General features: G+C 46.1%; 1 protein-coding gene across 5 annotated transcripts in view; it reads right to left on the bottom strand.

Annotated features, from left to right (window-relative positions):
• Positions 1 to 20,433, bottom strand: part of MEI4 (meiotic double-stranded break formation protein 4) — a 675,270-nt gene that overhangs the window by 179,094 nt on the left and 475,743 nt on the right. For 3 of the 5 annotated variants that reach the window (XR_013596136.1, XR_013596138.1, XM_078648095.1), the window contains one exon: positions 14,943 to 16,332. The exons of the other annotated variants lie outside the window; for them this stretch is intronic. Coding sequence is in view for 1 of the 3 variants with exons in the window: in XM_078648095.1 (XP_078504221.1) it covers positions 16,072 to 16,332 (261 nt within the window). In the remaining 2 variants the exon portion in view is untranslated. Of the gene's footprint in view, positions 1 to 14,942; positions 16,333 to 20,433 lie in introns of those variants that run through there. 5 annotated transcript variants of the gene reach the window in all.

Below are 20,433 nucleotides of genomic sequence, written 5' to 3'. Positions count from 1 at the left end.
GGAAACTAGGTGAGATCAGAATCGACAACACCACCGTGATGTTCTTTCCGGATTACACAGTGCAGGTCCAAAGGCAGAGACACTCCTTCCTGGAAGTAAAAAGGCGATTGCGACAAGCTGGACTTAAATACTCGCTTCTCTTCCCAGCCAAGCTACGGGTGGTAGCAAAAGACAAAACGCACTTTTTCACGGACTCCGACGAGGTTGAGGCCTGGCTGGATGAGAACATGCCGGATGTGCCTAGACGGGCGCGAGGAACTGCTACTACGGAACGCACGCATGGGGCGCGGAGGCGCTGCAGACGGAGAGCTCCTACATCTCCCGGAAATGGGGAACCGCCTGCTCACTCCCCAACTGCGAGCGAGATGCTGCAGGAACAGAGAGACGCCCTCCGCAGGGTGGTGGAAATCAGTAGCTCCCCGGCCCCGTCCCCTGCCCCGGACACGACTCCAACGCCTCTCCCGAGCGATGATGAGGCGATATATGGACTACAAGACTCCCAGCACACCGAAGACCTTCCGGACATTACGCCGCAAACTGCAGACTTGTTTGGCTAAAGGAATCATGCAGACTCTAGCTGCCTCACGATGGGTATGACAGACCTGTGCGGAAGCTGCGCAGACCTCCATTGTGAGGGGAGGATTGGGGTGCTCTACTTTGCTGGATCCTGATCGCCTAGAGACGCTGAGCACTGACCAGGTATTGTGCTTGTAGTGTACACACATGACCCGTTCACTCACTTCTGGTGTTGGTCACCTGATAGACAGCTGCACACGAGCTGGCCAGGGACAGCGAGACTATTTGGGGAGCGAACTCGTCCCCCCTCTGGGAGCCCTGCTCTTCCGGCTCGATGCCTGATGGGCCGCTGTAGCTATGTGGCAAGATGAGACTTGGGCAGCCGCCGGATGGTAATGGCCTCCTGACCCTGCCCGGGAGGGACGCAGCATCCACTATGGATAATACTGTTTATTGTACTGTTGCAGCTTAAGCCACAGAACACCCCTTAGAACTGTATAGTTTATGAGCTCATACGAGCGTTTGGACGGCAACATGTTTGGTAGCCAACCTTTTGGCATTTTAGGTTATGTAGCCATGTTGAGGCCACGTGTTACCATCCCTTTCCCTGCCCGTTTCCTTCCTTGGAGATCACCATACACAACACTGACACTTTGGGGCGCGTTTGCACTGGGGAGGTGGTTCCGGATGGGGCGGGGGGCACTTCTTGGGGGTGTGGGGGTGGGGGGGGCGGGGGGGTCCCACAATCAGCGATGCAATGACTGAGACAAGAATTTGCACTTGGAACATCAGGGGAATGCACACACCGGCTCGGCGCTACCAGATTTACTCATACTTGAAGCGACACAAAATAGGCATAGCACTGCTACAGGAGACACACTTGAACGAGGCGGAAGTCCGAGCACTACGCCGTAAATGGCGCGGACAACTTTACGCCACGTCCTATTCCTCATACGCTCGTGGCGCGCTGATATGGGTCCGTCCTGGGGTCCCCTGGACGGCTACAGACACCACGATAGATCGGGAGGGTAGGTTCGTTGCGATACAGGGCAGGCTTGACGGGCACCAGATGGCGCTGGTGTCACTATATGCTCCGAACACTGATCAAGGTGGCTTCCTGGCGCGCCTCTCTGCAATACTGGCACCCTGGCATGGGACCTCCTGGCTTCTGGGTGGGGATTACAATTGCACACTAGACACTACACTGGATCGCTCCTCCCCGCCCCCTGTTGGCGCTCCGACACGCGGGGCCACGAAGGCGCTGCTGGAGTGGGCTGAGCAATGGGACCTCCATGATGTTTGGAGGTCACACAACCCTGGGACGCGAATCTACTCCTACTATTCGGGAGCCCACGACTTACACGTCCGCCTAGACCGCTTCATGTCCACCACTGACCTCTTACCCCTTGTGACTGACACATTATACATGGGCCGCACGCACTCTGACCACAATCCACACTTTCTGACCATGGCCTGGGACCGACCGCACCCTCCTGTCCCCACCTGGAGACTACAGCCGGCAATGCTGCTGGATGCGGAGTTTCGCGACTCCCTTCTCACATGCGCTGCTCAATATTTCGAGGACAACACGGGCACGGCGTCCTCCCCACAAGTAGAATGGGACGCCTTCAAGGTAGTGATTCGGGGCCACTGCCTGAGGACACAGGGCCACATCAGACAACAGCTAGAGAGCGAGCTCACAAGGCTAGAAACTACTCTACTCGAGAGGGAGGGGGAGGCCGCTGAGGGTAGCACTGACTCGCTACAGGAGGCGCACACAGTTCAGGCGGGCCTCATGGAGCGCCTTCGGGACATCAACTACGCAGCACATTCGGCAAGGGCACATCATACGAGTGACAGACCTGGCAAGTTACTGGCCTGGCTGATATCGCAAGAGACGCGCTCAACCCCGGTGGCAGCGATACAGGTGGAGGGGGGAGGCCTACTATACTCACAGCGCCAGATCCACGACGCATTCACCGCACATTACACCGCGCTGTACCGCTCGCGGCTACCTCACCCGTGCCCCGACATTGCTGGCTACCTCGCCCCCCTGCCAATGCCGCAACTGACTGCTGCGCAACAGGACGAACTGGGAGCCCAGCTCGACCCCAACGAGGTTCGCAACGCAATCTTTAACTTGTCTAATAACAAGTCCCCGGGCCCGGATGGGCTTCCAGCCGAATTTTACAAAGCAGGCTCGGCCATCCTCATCCCGGAACTTCTGAAGATGTATGCTGCGGCCTTAGAAGACGCTGCCTTGCCCCCGACGTTAAATGAGGCGACCCTGATTTCCATCCCTAAGCCGGACAAAGACTGCACACAGGTGGGCTCTTATCGCCCGCTGGCGCTGCTTAATACAGACTACAAAATACTGGCCTCCACTCTAGCTCGCAGACTGGCCCCCCATGTGCCCCGACTGGTGCACCAAGATCAAAATGGCTTCGTCCCGACGCGCCACACCTCCTACAATATTCGACGCCTTTTCCGAGTGCAGGAGTATGCCACCCTGCGGTGGCCTAGAGCGGGATGCTTGATATTGGACCTGGAAAAGGCTTTCGACTCGGTGGAGTGGCCGTACCTGGGAGCGGTATTGGAAAAATTCCAATTGGGTGGTGGCTACGAAGCAATGGTGGAATTGCTTTATGGCAGACCGACTGTTCGGGTACGCACGGGTACGCTGCTCTCGGACGCCCCCTGTCGCCACTGCTGTTCTCTCTAGCCATGGAACCCTTGGCCACGATACTTAGGTCAAGGGGAGCCGACTGGGGCATCCCACTGGCGGACGGCCTCCACACGGTGTCGCTGTACGCAGATGACTTACTGTTGTACGTCAGGGACATAACCAACATCCCGGACTCGCTGGCTAACGTCTTCTGCACTTTCGAGGAGATGTCGGGCCTGCGAGTCAACTGGTCCAAATCGGGGGCTTACTCCTTCCACCCGGATACGCCCGAATGTGATGTGCGACTGGGCGGCGGCAGGCTGCAGTGGTATCCCACCACCTTCCGTTATCTGGGGATACGGATATATCGGACTCCACTGGATGTCCTGGAGGGGAACCTCCTAAGAGCGATTGCCTCGATCCGGGCACAGATCGCGTTCTGGAACACCCTACCTCTTAATGTCCCAAGTCGGATAGCACTTATCAAAATGATAGTACTGCCTAGACTCTTGTACTATTTTGCTAATATACCGACTTATGTGCCGAACACAATCTTCCGAGACTTGGAGACCCTACTGAGAAGCCTCATCTGGAACAAAGGCCGACCCAGGGTGGCGTTGACTAAACTCTACATGCCAACGGAACTGGGAGGCCTGGCGGTTCCCAACCTGGAACTGTACTACCTCTCGGCGCAGTTGCAGTGGGTGTCGGAGTGGCTAGGTGGCAAACGCCTGGAGGACACTACCCCGGACGCAGCTGCCTGGACGCAAACGCAGATCAATACCCTGTTCCACCCGTTCACCCGTACCCCCCGCCCCCCCCAAATACACTTGGCGGTGGCACGGAAATGTTTCCTGCGATGTCTGAAGCTCACCCGGGCCACGACACCGTACGCCCCGGCCATGCCCATTCTAGGCACTCCGAGCCCTACAGGAGCACTGACTGTGCCTTGTCTGACCAATTGGGTACAAGCCGGGGTGGATACCTTGGGTGACTTGTATGCTGAGGGAGCACTGCTCACCTTTGAGGAACTAGCGGCAGCCACGGAGCTCCCAGCTGGACAGTTCCTGCTGCACGCGTCCCTTTTGCGTACACTCACCACCTACTGGGGGGACATGTCGGAGGAACTACCGATGCATGGCTTTATGCAGTACCTACATGTTATGGGAACTGGCTTGCACATCATCCACTGGCTGGCGCAGGCTCTGCAGGCACACTCACAGACACCTACGCTGCGGTTGCGCGATGGGTGGGCGGCGGATAGGGGGCGAGCCTGGACCGACAAGGAATGGGCAATGATATTGGCCGGACCAACATATATCCCACGCAGCCCCCGCTTTAAGATCATACAATACTATATCCTGCACCGCGCATACCTAACGCCTGACAAGATAAATAGGTACTTTGCCACCACGGATGCTGCCTGCCCACGCTGCTCTCTAGCTGGAGCTGACCTCTTGCATATGTTGTGGCATTGCCCTGAGGTGTGCGCATACTGGAATGAGGTCGTGCTGCTACTCACACGCAGCGCTGACGAGCAGATACCACACACGTGGGAGGCATGCCTCTTGGGATTGTATAAACGCACGAAGCTCAACAAAGTGCGGACCCGCTTTTGGGACATGGGACTTATAACAGCTAAACGCCTGATCACCAAGCATTGGAAGGCGGCGACCTCCCCCCATGTTCGACACTGGCGCGCTTCCTTCACTAACTGGGCACGAGCGGAGGGCACGGTTCTTCTCCGAGAAGAAACAGCGGGACTCCGCAAATTCCCCATCGCCCAGCCCTGGAACGACCTCCTAAAGACGTTCCACCATGCCTGCCGAGAACGAGGTGTTACATGAGCCGGAAGACAACATAGCCATAGTGCTACTGGCTGCCGCTGGGGGTGGACACGGACCTGCCCCCCCCTCGTGCACCCGACACGCGGCCCTGGGAGGAGATGCTACCGCCTCCCCACCACACATTGGACACCTATGGGACGTTGCTTGCGCGCCGTTACCCTGGCCCTGTCACGCCTGCGACGACAACCGACATCATTCCTAAGAGAAGAACTGACCCCCCCCCCACCCGCCTGTTCACCGACGGGAGACGGCTCACCCCGCAGTTGGCCTGCGCCGCCGCCCCCCCCCCCCACACACTGCTGATTCATTCCCTGCCCCCACATTGTCGATGTTGCACACATACACTTGACTGAGATGGGGGCCTTGCGTCCCCCCCCCCCCTCCTCGACAGTCCCCATTCTTAGCGAGAGGCCTTGCTGGGCCCCACCCTGCAACAGACGCCCTACATTGAAACTGACAACGATCTCCCCCCCCCCCCTCTCCTGCCTCTTGCACGCTTCCCAACCCCTGGTTCTCCCAGCCAATACATAGGCGTAGGGAACAGTTAGTTTACTAGTCAAGTTCCCGGACTAGACCCAATTTCCTAGTTTTTTTTTCTATTTAATGAAGATACAAGAGATAATATGTTATTACCAAGGGACGAACCCCTGGGACCTCGAGCCACACGTGAGGTGCAGGGACGTGACGCCGTTCACATACCGCAAGAGGTACGTACGGACACCTGACCACAAACGCGTTACACGTGGATAAGACACAATGCTTGTTGGTTGCTGTCATGTCCCTGGCGCCCTCTCAGTGATGTAACTGGGAGCGCGCGCAGGCACTCCACTGCTGAATGCTCTGACCCCAACCCAACATGGCTGCGGACTAACCCAGCTGACTACAACTGCGCACTCCTATGCCTCAGTGAGCTATACTAAAACACACATCGCCATTACTAGAAAAGCAATACTGACACAGCGTTGTTGGCACACGCGTCATTGATCCTCCTCCCCCTTTCTGACTACCCACAGCTGATTTGTACACGACCTATGGGACTTTGGGGAGATATATACAGGAGGCAAATGCTGGGTGATCACTGCGATATGAATCTTGAGGATAAAATGTAAAATCACGAGATCTACCATTAAAGTCGCTAGTCAACAGATGATCATACAATTTGACACATGAGACTCGCCGCCGGACTCCCGGGTTGTCGGCTAAATGGCTGTGTCATCCTGTTCAGTACCTGGAGAACTAATGTCTGCCCATGCAGTCTTTACAGCGATGTGAATTGTGATTTGTATGTTACTCGCATATTGTATAATAAAGATCTTCTTAAAAAAAAAATAAAAAAAAAATCAATACTGCTGCACCCCTTTACAACTATTCAAATTGAAGGTGAGAGCTGGTTCCAACTGTTGGAAGTGTAAATGTGAGGGAGCTGCCTTTTTACATATTCCATGGGAGTGCACCCCGATCTCTCGATACTGGGGGGACATGTGTGATACCATTCAGGTCATTACAGGTCAGACTCTTGTGTGCTCCCCGTAGGTAATGTTGCTGGGCTATGTGGAGCAATCCCTGCCAGAGGTGTGCTGCCTGACTGCTATGCTGCTGCTACTTGCGCAGGGAAGATTAGCTATACACTGGGGTACCCCTAGTCACCCACGTGTTGAATCCTGGATTAAGGATATAGCCTACTGCCAGGAACAGCTGGCGAACTACTGGGATCTCATGCCTATAGCGTCTCGCCCTAAAGATATCTGGGAGCCTTTCACTAATTGGCTTAGGACAAGGGACCCCTCCCTTGACAGTGATTGTCGACCATTGCCATCTGTTGGCTCTCAAGATGCCGCCACATGGGGAAATGGGTTAAACATAATGCTGGAAGGACTTCTTCTAATTGATCATATAGTGTTATTAATCCTTTGCTTTAGATTTATGTTCCATTCGTTAATTTAGTATGCTGTTATAACTTCCATTTTCTTACTTTTTTGCAAGGACTGGCATTGAACTGATTGTATGACATTTTGACTTTCAGCCTTTAGTACTCTGTACATTGCCATAATGTACCCCTATGTCAATGCCTACGAAATGATTGTACTCCAACTGATTGCATATTGTAATGTCACGAACATTGTGTATTGCAGAAGTGCATGTTGAGATTTACTATTTTTACACTGCGGTCGGTCTAAAATTTAAAATTAAAAAAAAAACTACGTCCAGGCCTAGTAAAAGTGTGGTTCAGTAACCTGCATGCCACTCTTCTAAAGCCTCTCCCTCAGCCGTGCCGCAAGCAAGTGACGTCACAGAGGCAGATGATGGTCAGATGATGGTGGAGGGGCCCCAGGTGAGCATACAAGACACTGATTGTACGCGCATGGCCCTCTGATGCTTTCCCCAGCTAATGCAGTCCCTGAGGAATCACAAAATGCAGAAATTATGCTGAATCCGTAACTGCTGTTGTTCTCCACTGGGGACAACTGGAAAGGCAGGGCCCACAGGCCTTACTACAAGTACTGCCGGTGTAGAGTCAAAGAATGTTCCTGAGTCTATTAATTCAATTCCTGCGCCAAAACGTTGGACGCGAGAATGGGAACCTGTAAAGTAATCATTAGGCCAGATTACTATAAATCCTTTATTGAATGAAGTAAAGAGTAGAAAGAACAGGTAGTGCCAGGTAGCACAACTACACAGATCACAGCTCGGCTTCAACTGACACAGCCTCACTGGAATCTACATGACACGCACAATTCTAGAGCTCGCACAAACACGAGCCTTAAAGCTACAAACATATATTCATATAAACACAATATAACACTTGTTTGGAATGGAAGAAGGAGATGTTAACCACATCGATGCTATGCATTTTCCCCTCCTGTGCTGAGATTTACTTTTTCCCATGTTTCATGACGAGCTGGGCTCGTCATGAGCGTGCGAGGAGGCTACCTCATGACGAGCCCAGCTCGTCATGAGCGTGGAAGGGGTTAAGAAAAAAAATAAAAATAAATAATGAAGTATGGAAAAAAAACATACATTTACAACATTACATTACATATTCTTTAAGCCACGCAGTCAAAACCCTTTTCCTCTCTGTACAATCAACAACCTTATCACATGAACTCGTATTTCTGTCTAGTCCAGTATTTTTGTCAGACATTGACTTTTCTACTTCACTGTCAACAATGGAATCATCCACCATCCCTTCTCCTCCCCTTAAATGAGAAGATACACCCGACACGTCTTTAAACCTTTCAAAATCTTCCCCACAAAAACAAGCCTGAGACTGTGAACTTTGATTATCCAAGGCTAGTTGAGATTGTAAATCACTGTTTTCAAAGTAATCCCCCACCTACTCAAAATTCCTTAATCGTTCTCTCTCAAAATTCTCACTATTATGATCTTGGTTGATATCAAAAGCAACATCCGTGAGATTCCAAACCTTCCCATCAATCAGCCTGAGTTCCTAAAAACTCCAACAACTTGCTTAGCTGAATCAAATTTATTTTCACCTTTTTGAACTCTAAAAGGCTTTTTGATGCAAACCCAATCACCAATCATGACTTGAGTATCTTTTGCACCAACACGCCTGTCATAATACTCTTTGCTCCTTAAATGGACGGATTCCAATTTCTTTTCCACTTCCTCAGGTGACCATATTTGTACATTTCCCTTATTTAACCATCCAGGGTTAAACTTACATCTAGGTGATCTACCTCTCATCATAATGAAAGGGGATAATCCAGTACTGTTGTGCAAAGTAACCCTATAGGACCATACGGCTTTCTGTATTTGTACTTTCCAATATATTTTCTTATTGATGACTGCTTGTAAAATTCCCTTAATCACTCTATTAAACCGTTCTACTTTGTCATTCTGGCTGGGATTATATAAAGCTGTGGTCTTGTGTTTAATTCCACACCTCTCAAAGTACTCCTTTGCTAAATTAGATAAAAACTGTATTCCATTATCTGTCAAAATATTGACAGGCAACCCTTCCATCACAAAAATCTTGTCTAAGAATTTAAGAACCGTTTGAGTGTCAACCTTTTCTACAAACAACAGGCCATTTTGTGAAAAGATCAATAGCTACTAATCCTTAGTCCTTCAATTCCCCAACTGGACCAAAAATGCCCACCGCTATGGTCTCCCAGGGAAGACTAGGAATTAGTCCCTCACTCATTGCTGGTCTTAAAGTCCTTAAGGACTTGTCGGCCGAACTACAAACTTGGCAAGCTTTTACAACATCTTTATCAATTTTCGGCCACCAAAATACTACCTTGACAGCTAACTTCATTCTAACTATCCCAAAAAGTCCTTCATGACACATTTGCAAAACCCTTTTGCGTAAACTCACAGGGGGAACAATTCTATCTCCTCTCCGCAACACATCTTTTTCAAAAGGTTTCATATTGTTGGTAATTAGTTTTTCTTTAGGCCATCTCTTGCAAATATACTTAGAAACATCCATTAATTCCTTATCTTTGTCATGTTCTTTAACCCATTCTTCTTTACTAATGGCAGGAACTCCAGAGTCTTTTATCAAAGCCACACTAAAATTCTCCCATGGGTCATCAACGCATTCCTCTAATGGTGTGGGTAATCTAGACAAACAGTCTGCCACTACTTTGTCTCTCCCCGGGCACATAACTAATTTTGTAAATGTACTCCTTCATACGCATGTATATTCTTGCTAACCTGGCTGAAGCTGTTGCAATCCCCTCCGTAGACAAAATATGGATGAACGGTTTGTGATCCGTCCGGATAGTGACCATTTTTCCCCACACAAATGCACGAAAATGTTCTAACGCCCATGCACAAGACAAGGCTTCTCTTTCTATTATGGGATATCTGCTTTCAGCAGGGGACAATGCTCTGGACGCGAACAAAATGATTCTCTCTTTCCCATCATTGTCTACTTGCGAGAGGACCGCACCTAACCCTTTATCACTTGCGTCCGTGGTTAGAAGGCAATCCATATTAGGGTCAAAACTGGATAGTGCATTCACTTTTTGTAAATCCATTTCAATTTCCGCAAACTCCCTCTCACACTCTTTCGTCCATTCAAACTTCACATTCTTTTTCAGCAGAGATCTAATATTGTATACTTTGGAAGAAAAATTAGTTATACATTTCGCACAGTATTCTGCCATCCCCAAGAAAGATCTTATTTCCTCTTTAGATACTGGAGCACGTGATGCTAAAATGCTTTCCACCAGTGACTCCCTCCTCACTCATAATATGGCCAAGGTAAGAAACGCTTCTTTCACCAAATTTGCATTTAGATAGTTCCACAGTTAACCCCGCTGAATCTAATATTCCAAACACCTTCAGCAATTTAGAGTCGTGGTCGTTTTTGTCAGTGCCAGCAATCAAAACATCATCTTGGAAGAAACACATCCCTTCGATCTCTCCAAATATTTTGTGCATTAACCGCTGAAATACAGCTGCGGCCAATGCAAGGCCAAATGGCATTCGCCTAAACTGATAACACCCGAACGGTGTGAAAAAAGCCGTTAGATTCCTTGACTCCGGTTCTAAAACCACCTGATGAGAGGCAGCACAGAGGTCGATGGTAGAGAACCAAGTCACCCCTCTTAAAGAAGAAACCATCTCATTAATCTTTGGTAATGGGAATCTTTCGATGACAATATTTTTATTAAGATGGTGCAAATCAATGCACAAACAAATTTTTCTGTTGGGTTTCCTCGCGACCACAACCGGAGAAATCCATTCGGATGTTTCTATATCTTTAATAACTCCTTTAGCCAAAAGGCCTTGTATTTCTTTCTTTACCTCATCCCTTATTAGCATAGGGATAGGTCTGACTTTGTGTACTTTCGGTTGGGCGTCACCTTTGAGTATAATCCTATGTTCAAATCCTTTTAGCTTCCCAATTTTTGTCCCATTACATTAGCAAATTTGCTTTTTAAAATGTCCTCAATCTTGCTACATTCATCCAAAACTAATACCTTCTCACTACTATTAGGATCTAATATGATATGTAGGTTTTTCTGGTCATGCCATCCTAACATGGATGGTCCCATTTTCGCAATGTACAACTTCCCCCTAGTCATTCACCCTTTGAAAAGAAATGTAAGACATCTGAACCCTAACTTTTCTATTTTCTCTCCTGTGTAACTCACCGGGTTCACATCTGAGACATTCAAATGATCTCCAATTTTGTGTGTATATTTCTTTTTCCATATTTCCTCATTTATGATGGTGTACGGAGATCCAAAATCTGCATAAATCTTTACACGTACACCACCTAGAGACAAATCACATATTGGTTTAGTTTCCATTGATTCATCTTTGATATTTAACATAAAATTTCCCCTTACGTTTTTCACACAAACTTTATCATCCTCTTCATTTTTATCCATACTCAACTCTTCACTCCAAATACATTCTACATTACTGCGTTTGCAACACATTTTGCTAAAATTTCCAATTCAACAACACACACCACACTTTTTCCTTAGAGCTGGACACATTTTGCTGAAAGCCAAATGTTCTCTGCTATCGCATCGATAGCACCTTCTTTCTTCAGTATTCTTTTCCTTTCCTTGGTTCTTAAATGATTGACTTGTCCATTTTCCTTGAAATTGTTTACTTTGGTTTTTTGATGTATTTTGTATCTTAAAAACTGCTGGTGATGCCTTCCCAGATTCTTTTTCCACATTGTTAACTACATTGGCACACCTACCAGACATCTCGGACTTCCTCATTATAGCTAGGACATCTTCCAAAGATGCACCCCATTCACCCATAAACAGTCTTGTATAGGTGAATTGTCATTGTGCATCACTAGCTGATCCCGAATAAGATCGTCATGCAAATTACCAAATTTACAATCAATTGCCAATTTCTTCAAGTCATCTACCCGTTCATCAACTAATTCATCTTTCTTTTGTTTTCTTTGGAAGAATGTATGTCTTACCACACCAATACACACCTTTGGTGCAAAGTACCTGTCCATATCATTTAAAGTATTCTCGAAGTCATTTAATTACGCATTTACCACTTTTTGCATGTGTGAATGAGACTTTAAACCCTTTGGTCCTCGTGAATGTAAAAGTATTCTCTTCTTTTGTTCAGCTTTCATTTTCCCGGCCTCATCAATGGCACAAATGTAATTAATGAAATACTCTTTCCATTCCACCCATTTAATTTCTGGCTGTGAACCAGGGGCCCAGAAAGGTTGTGGAGCACTAATTGAAAAATATTGTTGAGCCATGTCTTTTCCTATATTAACTTCGTTTTGGTCACCTTTTTCCATACATTTGTACACCCAGTTATGAGTTTCTTCCTTTGTAAATAATGGATAAAAATAAATAATTATGGAATTCTTAAAAAATCAATTAAATCCACCAATTCCAATTCTTGAGTGCCCCGACAGTCTCACCTGTTCTTCCGCTTAATTCCGCTTCTGTTCGAATAGTTATTAATCCAATATTAGTCTCCGTTGTTGCTCCAGTTACAGTAGCTTTCCTCCTCAGTATGGTGAATATTTACTGCCCCTCAAAAGGGCTACCACGCAAGGTCACGCAACATGACCTTGCGCAATGACATCATCGCGCAGTACTTCCTTCCTGCGCACTGACAGACAGATGACGTCTTTGCGTCTCGAGGCCAGGCAGTACACTCGTGCTTAGAATTACGCTGCTGCTCGAATGATGCAGTACAAAAGGGGGTGGTGATGGACAGAGCATCTGAACCAATCAAACACTCACACCCAGTCAAAAGATCTGGGTTTGATTCATCACTGTTCTTTAGCCCACTCTGCCACCCCAGTTCAGACATGGCTATATGCAAATCAGTCTGACCCTGTGCCTCATTGGAACAGTCCAGCCCGAACTGCCAAGCCATGCCTTCCCTGGACCGGAAACAAGCTTCCCAGGACCGGTTTCTGGCATTCCAGCCGTCTTCAGCCCGGCTTGATTGAATCCAGTGGCAAAGTGAGCAAGGGACTCATGTCTGAGCATACCCTGCCACACTTATGGCGGCCAAAGCGGGACAAAAGGGGGTGGTGATGGACAGAGCATCTGAACCAATCAAACACTCACACCCAGTCAAAAGATCTGGGTTTGATCCATCACCGTTCTTTAGCCCACTCTGCCACTCCAGTTCAGACATGGCTATATGCAAATCAGTCTGACCCTGTGCCTCATTGGAACAGTCCAGCCCGAACTGCCAAGCCATGCCTTCCCTGGACCGGAAACAAGCTTCCGAGGACCGGTTTCTGGCGTTCCAGCCGTCTTCAGCCCGGCTTGCTTGAATCCAGTGGCAAAGTGAGCAAGGGATTTGCATATAGCCATGTCTGAAATGGGGTGGCTGAGTGGGCTAAAGAATGGTGATGGATTAAACCCAGATCAGTTGACTGGGGGTGAGTGTTTGATTTGCTCAAACGCTCCGTCCATCATCCCCTTTTGTATCGCTTTGTTCGCCCTAAGTGTGGCAGGGTATGCTCAGACGTGAGTCCCTTGCTCACTTGGCCACTGGAATCAAGATAGCCTGGCTGATGAGGATTATGAATCCGAAACCGGTCCCAGGATGCTTGTTTCCGGTCCATGGAAGACATGGCTTGGCAGTTCGGGCTGGACTGTTCCCATGAGGCACAGGGTCAGACTGATTTGTGAATAGACATGTCTGAAATGGGGTGGCTGAGTGAGCTAAAGAATGGTGATGGATTAAACCCAGATCAGTTGACTGGGGGTGAGTGTTTGATTTGCTCAAACGCTCCATCCATCATCCCCTTTTGTATTGCTTTGTTCGACCTAAGTGTGGCAGGGTATGCTCAGACGTGAGTCCCTTGCTCACTTGGCCACTGGATTCAAGATAGCCTGGCTGATGAGGATTATGAATCCGAAACCGGTCCCAGGATGCTTGTTTCCGGTCCATGGAAGACATGGCTTGGCAGTTCGGGCTGGACTGTTCCCATGAGGCACAGGGTCAGACTGATTTGCATATAGCCATGTCTGAAATGGGGTGGCTGAGTGGGCTAAAGAATGGTGATGGATTAAACCCAGATCAGTTGACTGGGGGTGAGTGTTTGATTTGCTCAAACGCTCCGTCCATCATCCCCTTTTGTATCGCTCGAATGATGCAGCCGGAGGCGTATAGCAACCGTTACAGTGTGTGCCAGAAAAGGTAAAAATAACTTCTTTTCTTACCTCATGCGCAACAACACAGTGTTCAAAATGTTCCTCCTAATGAAGACGATTTTCCACAGAAGCTGTTTACTCCGCCGATTTCATGTTTACTCCGCTGATTTCTTCATATATAATTCGCCGACTCCTCAATTGTAAAATTCAGTCTTGTTCCGTTTCCGTCCTCGTCGCCACTTGTAAAGTAATCAATTAGGCCAGATTACTTTAAATCCTTTATTGAATGAAGTAAAGAGTAGAAAGAACAGGTAGTGCCAGGTAGCACAACTACACAGATAACAGCTCGGCTTCAACTGACACAGCCTCACTGGAATCTACATGACACGCACAATTCCAGAGCTCGCACAAACACGAGCCTTAAGGCTACAAACATATATTCATATAAACACAATATAACAGAACCTGGTTTTATTTTACGCTAGAATAAGATTACATGTTTTATCACCTTTAGATACGTATTACTGATGTGTATGATTTATGACCACTGTTATCAGTCTGTTTTTGGGGCATGTTATGTGAATATAAGCGTGTCTTTAATTATTTTGTAACCTATGGACAGATCTATGGACAAATAAAACGATTCATCTGATGTGGTGATAGAATATGTGAAAAGCCAGTAATGTATTGCAGTCTTTCTAATAAAAGAATGCATTTTTATTTGCAATATGTGATCATATGCATGAGAGACTCAAGGAAAAGAATCCCTCAATTTCACCATCAGAGAATACATGCAAAAAGTAATACAAGCAGAAACATGTTTAAATGCCTTTATTTCTAAAAGGGGAACACATTTATACATATCTGAATATGAATAGTTTCATTTGTAATTTCAAAGTAAAGCAAACCAAATGAGAAAAACTGCACAAATTAATTGATGTCCTGAAAGTATAATAACACACAATAATGATGTTAATCAAGTTAATTAATGTTGTTATGTGCTACAGAGAAATGTGCAATTTTAATGTTGCTATCACTGTAAAAATCAATTGAAAACACAGAGCAAATGTGCAGCAGTATCAAAGGGGTACATTGTGTAGATCAATTGGGACCCGTCACATCTGTTTCTGCGTGAAAGCTTTAAAATATATGTATATCACTTCATATGCTCTCTACATTGTCAAAAACATGGTAGGCAATAGGGTGATCAGCAAACATGTAAACAAAAAACTTGAAATGTGTTTGTTTTAATTTGACCATTATTCTATCCTCCATTAATAGAAAATTCATCAGTCTAGAAAGAAATGTTAGTGAATTTTGCAGTACTGTTTTATATATAAAGAAAACAGCAGCAAACTAAATTAAAACAAATTTTGAATCAAATCCTTTGTGGTAGTATTGGCAACAAAATATCATAACTGGTGTACTGAAAAGAAGGAAGCCAACAAGAAATACATTGATCATTTTCTACAGTAAAATAAGACCACTTTTATTTATCCGATATATATTTACTTATTATGGCAATATACAATATATAGATACATATTTATATATAAACTTACACACACACACAGATATATATATACATAAATACATGTACAGAACCGGTTTTCTTCCTTGTATGAATATATGAAGAAAATAGCAGTATACCAATGTTGTGATAACACCCAGGTGGTTATTCAACAATAATGCATTTTGGCTGACTCAGAATTCCGCAGATCAAAGTGCTCCACCAAAAAGAAAATTCAAAGAAACCAGTCAATAACGACTGTGAAATAAAAGAGAACCATTCAAAGGCGAGATATTACTAAAGAAGAGAATCTGTTATGCGCATTGATAACAAGTCAGCTGCCCGTTACTGATCATCGGTCACACGTGTGGTCTAGTGGCCTTACTGACGTGATTGAGAAAACAATGTATTTACATATATATGTGTGAGAGTGTGCCTAAAACTTTAATAATTACTTGTTCCCAAGTTTTGTGATGAATTGAAAAGAACTCCTAATCTCCAGGTGTAAAGAGCGATCAATGGAAATTCATCAGAAAGATAAACAGTGGCTTTATCAAGCGCTCTCAAAAATGTCCTAATTTCTTCCTCATATGACTCATTGACTGGAACTTTCTTTTCTTCTGTTCTATGCTGAAATAGCTGTTCCAAAACCCAATACAGTGAGCACATATTTTCGTAATGAATGATGTCATAGCTGGCTTTGTTCTAAAAAACATGAAAGACAACATGTAAGCATGGTACATATACAAGGCGGGATACATATAGAAAAATAGGGGAAATAACTTTGAAATGTCATACTTTTAAGTCTACAAGTTTTTGTAACTAACCAGAAAAATATTTGCTAAAGTAGTTAAAAATTGATCATATAATCAATTGCGTTGATACATATCATGGGAAATTTATAGGAAACATGGAGATTATAATGCATTAAGGGGCATATTAGCAAGAACCTTTTCAAAATTATCGACGTTTTAGCTAATAGAAGCCCAGGTTAGATGTCCAGCACATCTAACCTGAGCTTCTATTGGAATTCTAGAACGCATATTAGCAAGCCCATTATCGCCGTTTTAGCGGCAGTTTTCTGACGCTAAAACGGTGATAATTTTAACGAGGTACTTGCTAATATCTCCCAACATTTCTTGCTTTATTCAACAACCACCAAATAGAAGAAACACTACAGTTCCCATAAGACCTGGAAAATTTAGTTGTTTCTTTGACTTAATCTGTCTTACATGGCAAGATTCTAAATGATCCAGCCACTGCCTGAGTTTTAAGCTTTAATCCAAATGTACTACATCTGAATAGGACCAGTGGTGACAGTGTTGGCTAAACTTTTAACTTCTGAAAGACTTTGTAATGCAATGGCACCATGAAAAATACATGACGAATACTGGATAAGAAGCCTCAAAGATCTTGCGGATTGGTGATGAATTTGGTAAGGAATGGCAGTAATACCATTAGGAATTAGACCCATATTGTTTGTACTGGTGTGATCCTCCAGAAAATGCAGAATGGCAGCTCTAAGCTCCTAGATTTCATTTACACTGATGCACCTATTGTTGCAAGGATCCTGCTCATACACAGAACTGTGCACAGAGACCTAGGACATCAGTGAATTGTGGTGTACCAGAAACTCACCTCAGTACCTAGAAAAACCCAACCAGCTAGCATCAGTGTCACATTAGCTCTCCGTCCTATAGCAAAGTAACCAATGATTAGACAACCTAGAACATGCGACTTAGGCCCATCTCAGGAATGGTGGGAAGTGAGAACTCTCTTTTGTTATATTCTCATACCAGTCCAAAACAGGAGTAAAGAAGAGACACGGTAAAGGTTAAAATATTTATTTTAACTACGCGATCTCATGTGCAGTATCCTAGCCAACATAAGCAGACATATGATTAAAAAGAATATGGTCAGCATGGTTACAATTCCATAAAATACAAAAGGAGAAATCATATTACAATGATGGTGAAAACAGGCCCTATAGCGCCTAGTTTTAACACCCTCCCTATATAGGAACTATGTATAATAAACTATAGAAGGTCTCTTAGGCTTGTTTTGGGGGACCCCATTACCTTTCCGTTCAGTAAGAGTAAATTACATCTGGATCAGCATAGACTCTCTGCATCCCTGGAAACGGAAATCTTCCAAGTGTCTGAAATCATGGCTAGTGTGTGATAATAAGGACGCCAGAATCTTACTTGTCTCACAGCTGCCAAAATGCTGTCTAGAAAATGTTACCCGAACATGTAAAAAACAACTAACATGTTTTGATAACCTTGACGGCTTTAGCACTCACTGTGTAGACTAGTGGCACAATCTAAGTCTAGAGATGTTGAAAACAAACCTTTTCTCATGTGGCTAACTTACAAAAACAGCTATGCAGTGTTGTGTGCAAAAGCAGCAAAAGGTAAAATGGCGTTTAAACTTCTAATAAGCCACGCTAACATAACATGCACGCAAAGTAGGCCCTAGGCCATACTACACTATGTTTGACTAAGAGTTTGACCACCATTCTAACCATACTGAATGTGTTCCTTCCGAGCATGTTAGTCACTGTATTTCAATCAGATAAAAATTGGATGTTGGTATCCATACTCATAACAAGCTTTGCATGGAATGTCCATCCATGGTGTTACCTATTATCTAGTATGCAGCTGCTGAATGCAGATGTTACTAGCTATTTAGTGAAGAAAAGTCTTGATCGTATAAAAGACATGGACAGTATTACACATTACATTTCTTGCTTTATTCAACAGCCACCTAGATAGAAGAAACAAACTACCATTTCCATAAGACATGAAAGTTGTTACATTTAAAAATCAGCTGCAGTAATCAATCAATCAGGGGGTTTAAGGTGCGCTACTCACTCGTGAGGGTTTCAAGGCGCTGGGAGGCGGGGTGCAGCTCAGGTTAGTCCGAAGAGCCAGGTCTTGAGGCTCTTCCTGAAGGTGTGCAGAGCTGGGGTGCATCTGATGTTGACTGGGAGATCGTTCAGGGCTTTGGCTTTGATGCAGGAGAAGGCTCTTCCACATGCTCTGGTTCTGCAGATACGCAGGGTTTCTGCTAGTGCGAGGTCGGAGGAGCGGAGGTTTCTTTTGGGTACGTGGAAGGAGACTCTTTCGTTGAGATATTTGGGTATGCTGTTGTGGAGGGATTTGTAGGCATGTGTGAGTTGCTTCAAGGTGACTCTCTTGTTGACCGGGAGCCAGTGGAGGTCTCATAGGTGTTGGGTGATGTGGTCGTGCCATGGGATGCTGGGGACGAGTCTAGCCACGGTGTTCTGGATGGTCTGGAGTTTTCATAGCAAGGATTTGTTGATTCCAGCATTGAGGGAGTTTCGGTAGTCCAGTCTGCTTGTTAGGAGTGTGTGGGTGACAGTATTTCTGGCTTCGAGGGGATCCACTTGAAAGTCTTGGGGAGGATGCAGAGGGTGTAGAAGCAGGTGGGGGCACGTGCGTTTATCTGACGGGTCATGGTGAGGGAGGAGTCGAGTATGATGGCGAGGTTTCGGGAGTGGTTTGAGGGGGTAGGTGGAGTGCACAGAGGGCCACCAAGAGATATCCCACGCGAAGGGGGAGTGTCCATGGACTAGGACTTCTGTCTTTTCTGAGCTGAGTTTCAGACAGCTGCTGCTCATCCAAGCTGAGACGTTTTTTATTGCCTCTTTTAAGCTGAGTCTAGTGGTTTTGGGGTCCTGCGTGAGAGAGAGGATGAGTAGACCAAGCAGAATGAGGTATTCCCAGTCATGCTGTTTCCTTCAACTAACAAGCCTTCTTTTCTTGGTGGAGCAACACCCCGCTGTCGTCATCCCCTATGTAATATGAGTAATTGCCCTCATATGTATTTCCACAACATCAATCTGTAGAGGAACCATATTTGTGGAATATGAAACCCTGTCAGCTAGGTCAAACAAGAGGCACATAGTCCTCTACCAAAAGCATATAGCCTTTGTCCACCAAAGACTCAGTAACAGGAGTCAAACAATGACATTGTTGAGAACACATTCTTATTATCAACATTTGCTGATGTACTTTAATCTAGCCTTTTAGCCCACTGTAGTGGGTTATACAGGCCATTGAAAGCCCGCTCCAGTATTAAAGGCCTAAGCCGAAGGCCTTTAAAAAGAGAGCCTGGCTTTAATTGGCTGGTATAACCCAGCATGGTAGCCTATAAGGCTATTAGAATATTACAATGAATGAGTGCAGAATGTCCTAAATAAAAAACACAAAGTTCTGCTACAAAACGAGGGAGATGAAACCATCCACTACTCTGATGCCTTTTCTAGGTCTCGCTGAGCCAGCGCATGCACTGCTCTGCGAGAGACTTAGTAACCGGGCTTTTAAAAGTGCTACCAGAGGCTTTTCCTGGCCTCAAGCTTGCGGGCAAGCTCGCAGCCGCCATGTGGGTTTCTGTCAAGGCTCATTAAGCCTTGGGTGCCTCTCTCTGCGCTTCAATTCCCTGCCCCTCCCCCACCACAGATCGCATCACTCTGCTGGCCTCCACTCACTCCCCGCTCCCCCCACACAACTCCCAGTCGCAGCACAGCCAAAAGGTCCCAAAGGTGCCACCTAGAGGTTTTGTCAAAGCTGCCCTGATTGTCTGTGCGCGCGGCCCTCCTGGGGAAGCAGATTTCAATAGTGCATCCTGCCCCCCCTCCTTCCCCCCTCGCCAGACCCGCATGAAGCTGTTGAGTATGCTAATGAGCCCCTCTCCTGCCTTAGAAGTTTCTCCCGGTATCTGCGCTGTGGGGATCTATGTCCGTTGCCTTTTGCCCTTCAATTGTTTTAACAAGTTTCGGTA

This window comes from Lissotriton helveticus, chromosome 6 (assembly GCF_964261635.1).
Source record: "Lissotriton helveticus chromosome 6, aLisHel1.1, whole genome shotgun sequence".
NCBI lineage: Eukaryota > Metazoa > Chordata > Amphibia > Caudata > Salamandridae > Lissotriton > Lissotriton helveticus.
The sequence above is the reverse complement of the archived record's forward strand: the minus strand, read 5'-3'. Positions and strand labels throughout refer to the sequence as shown.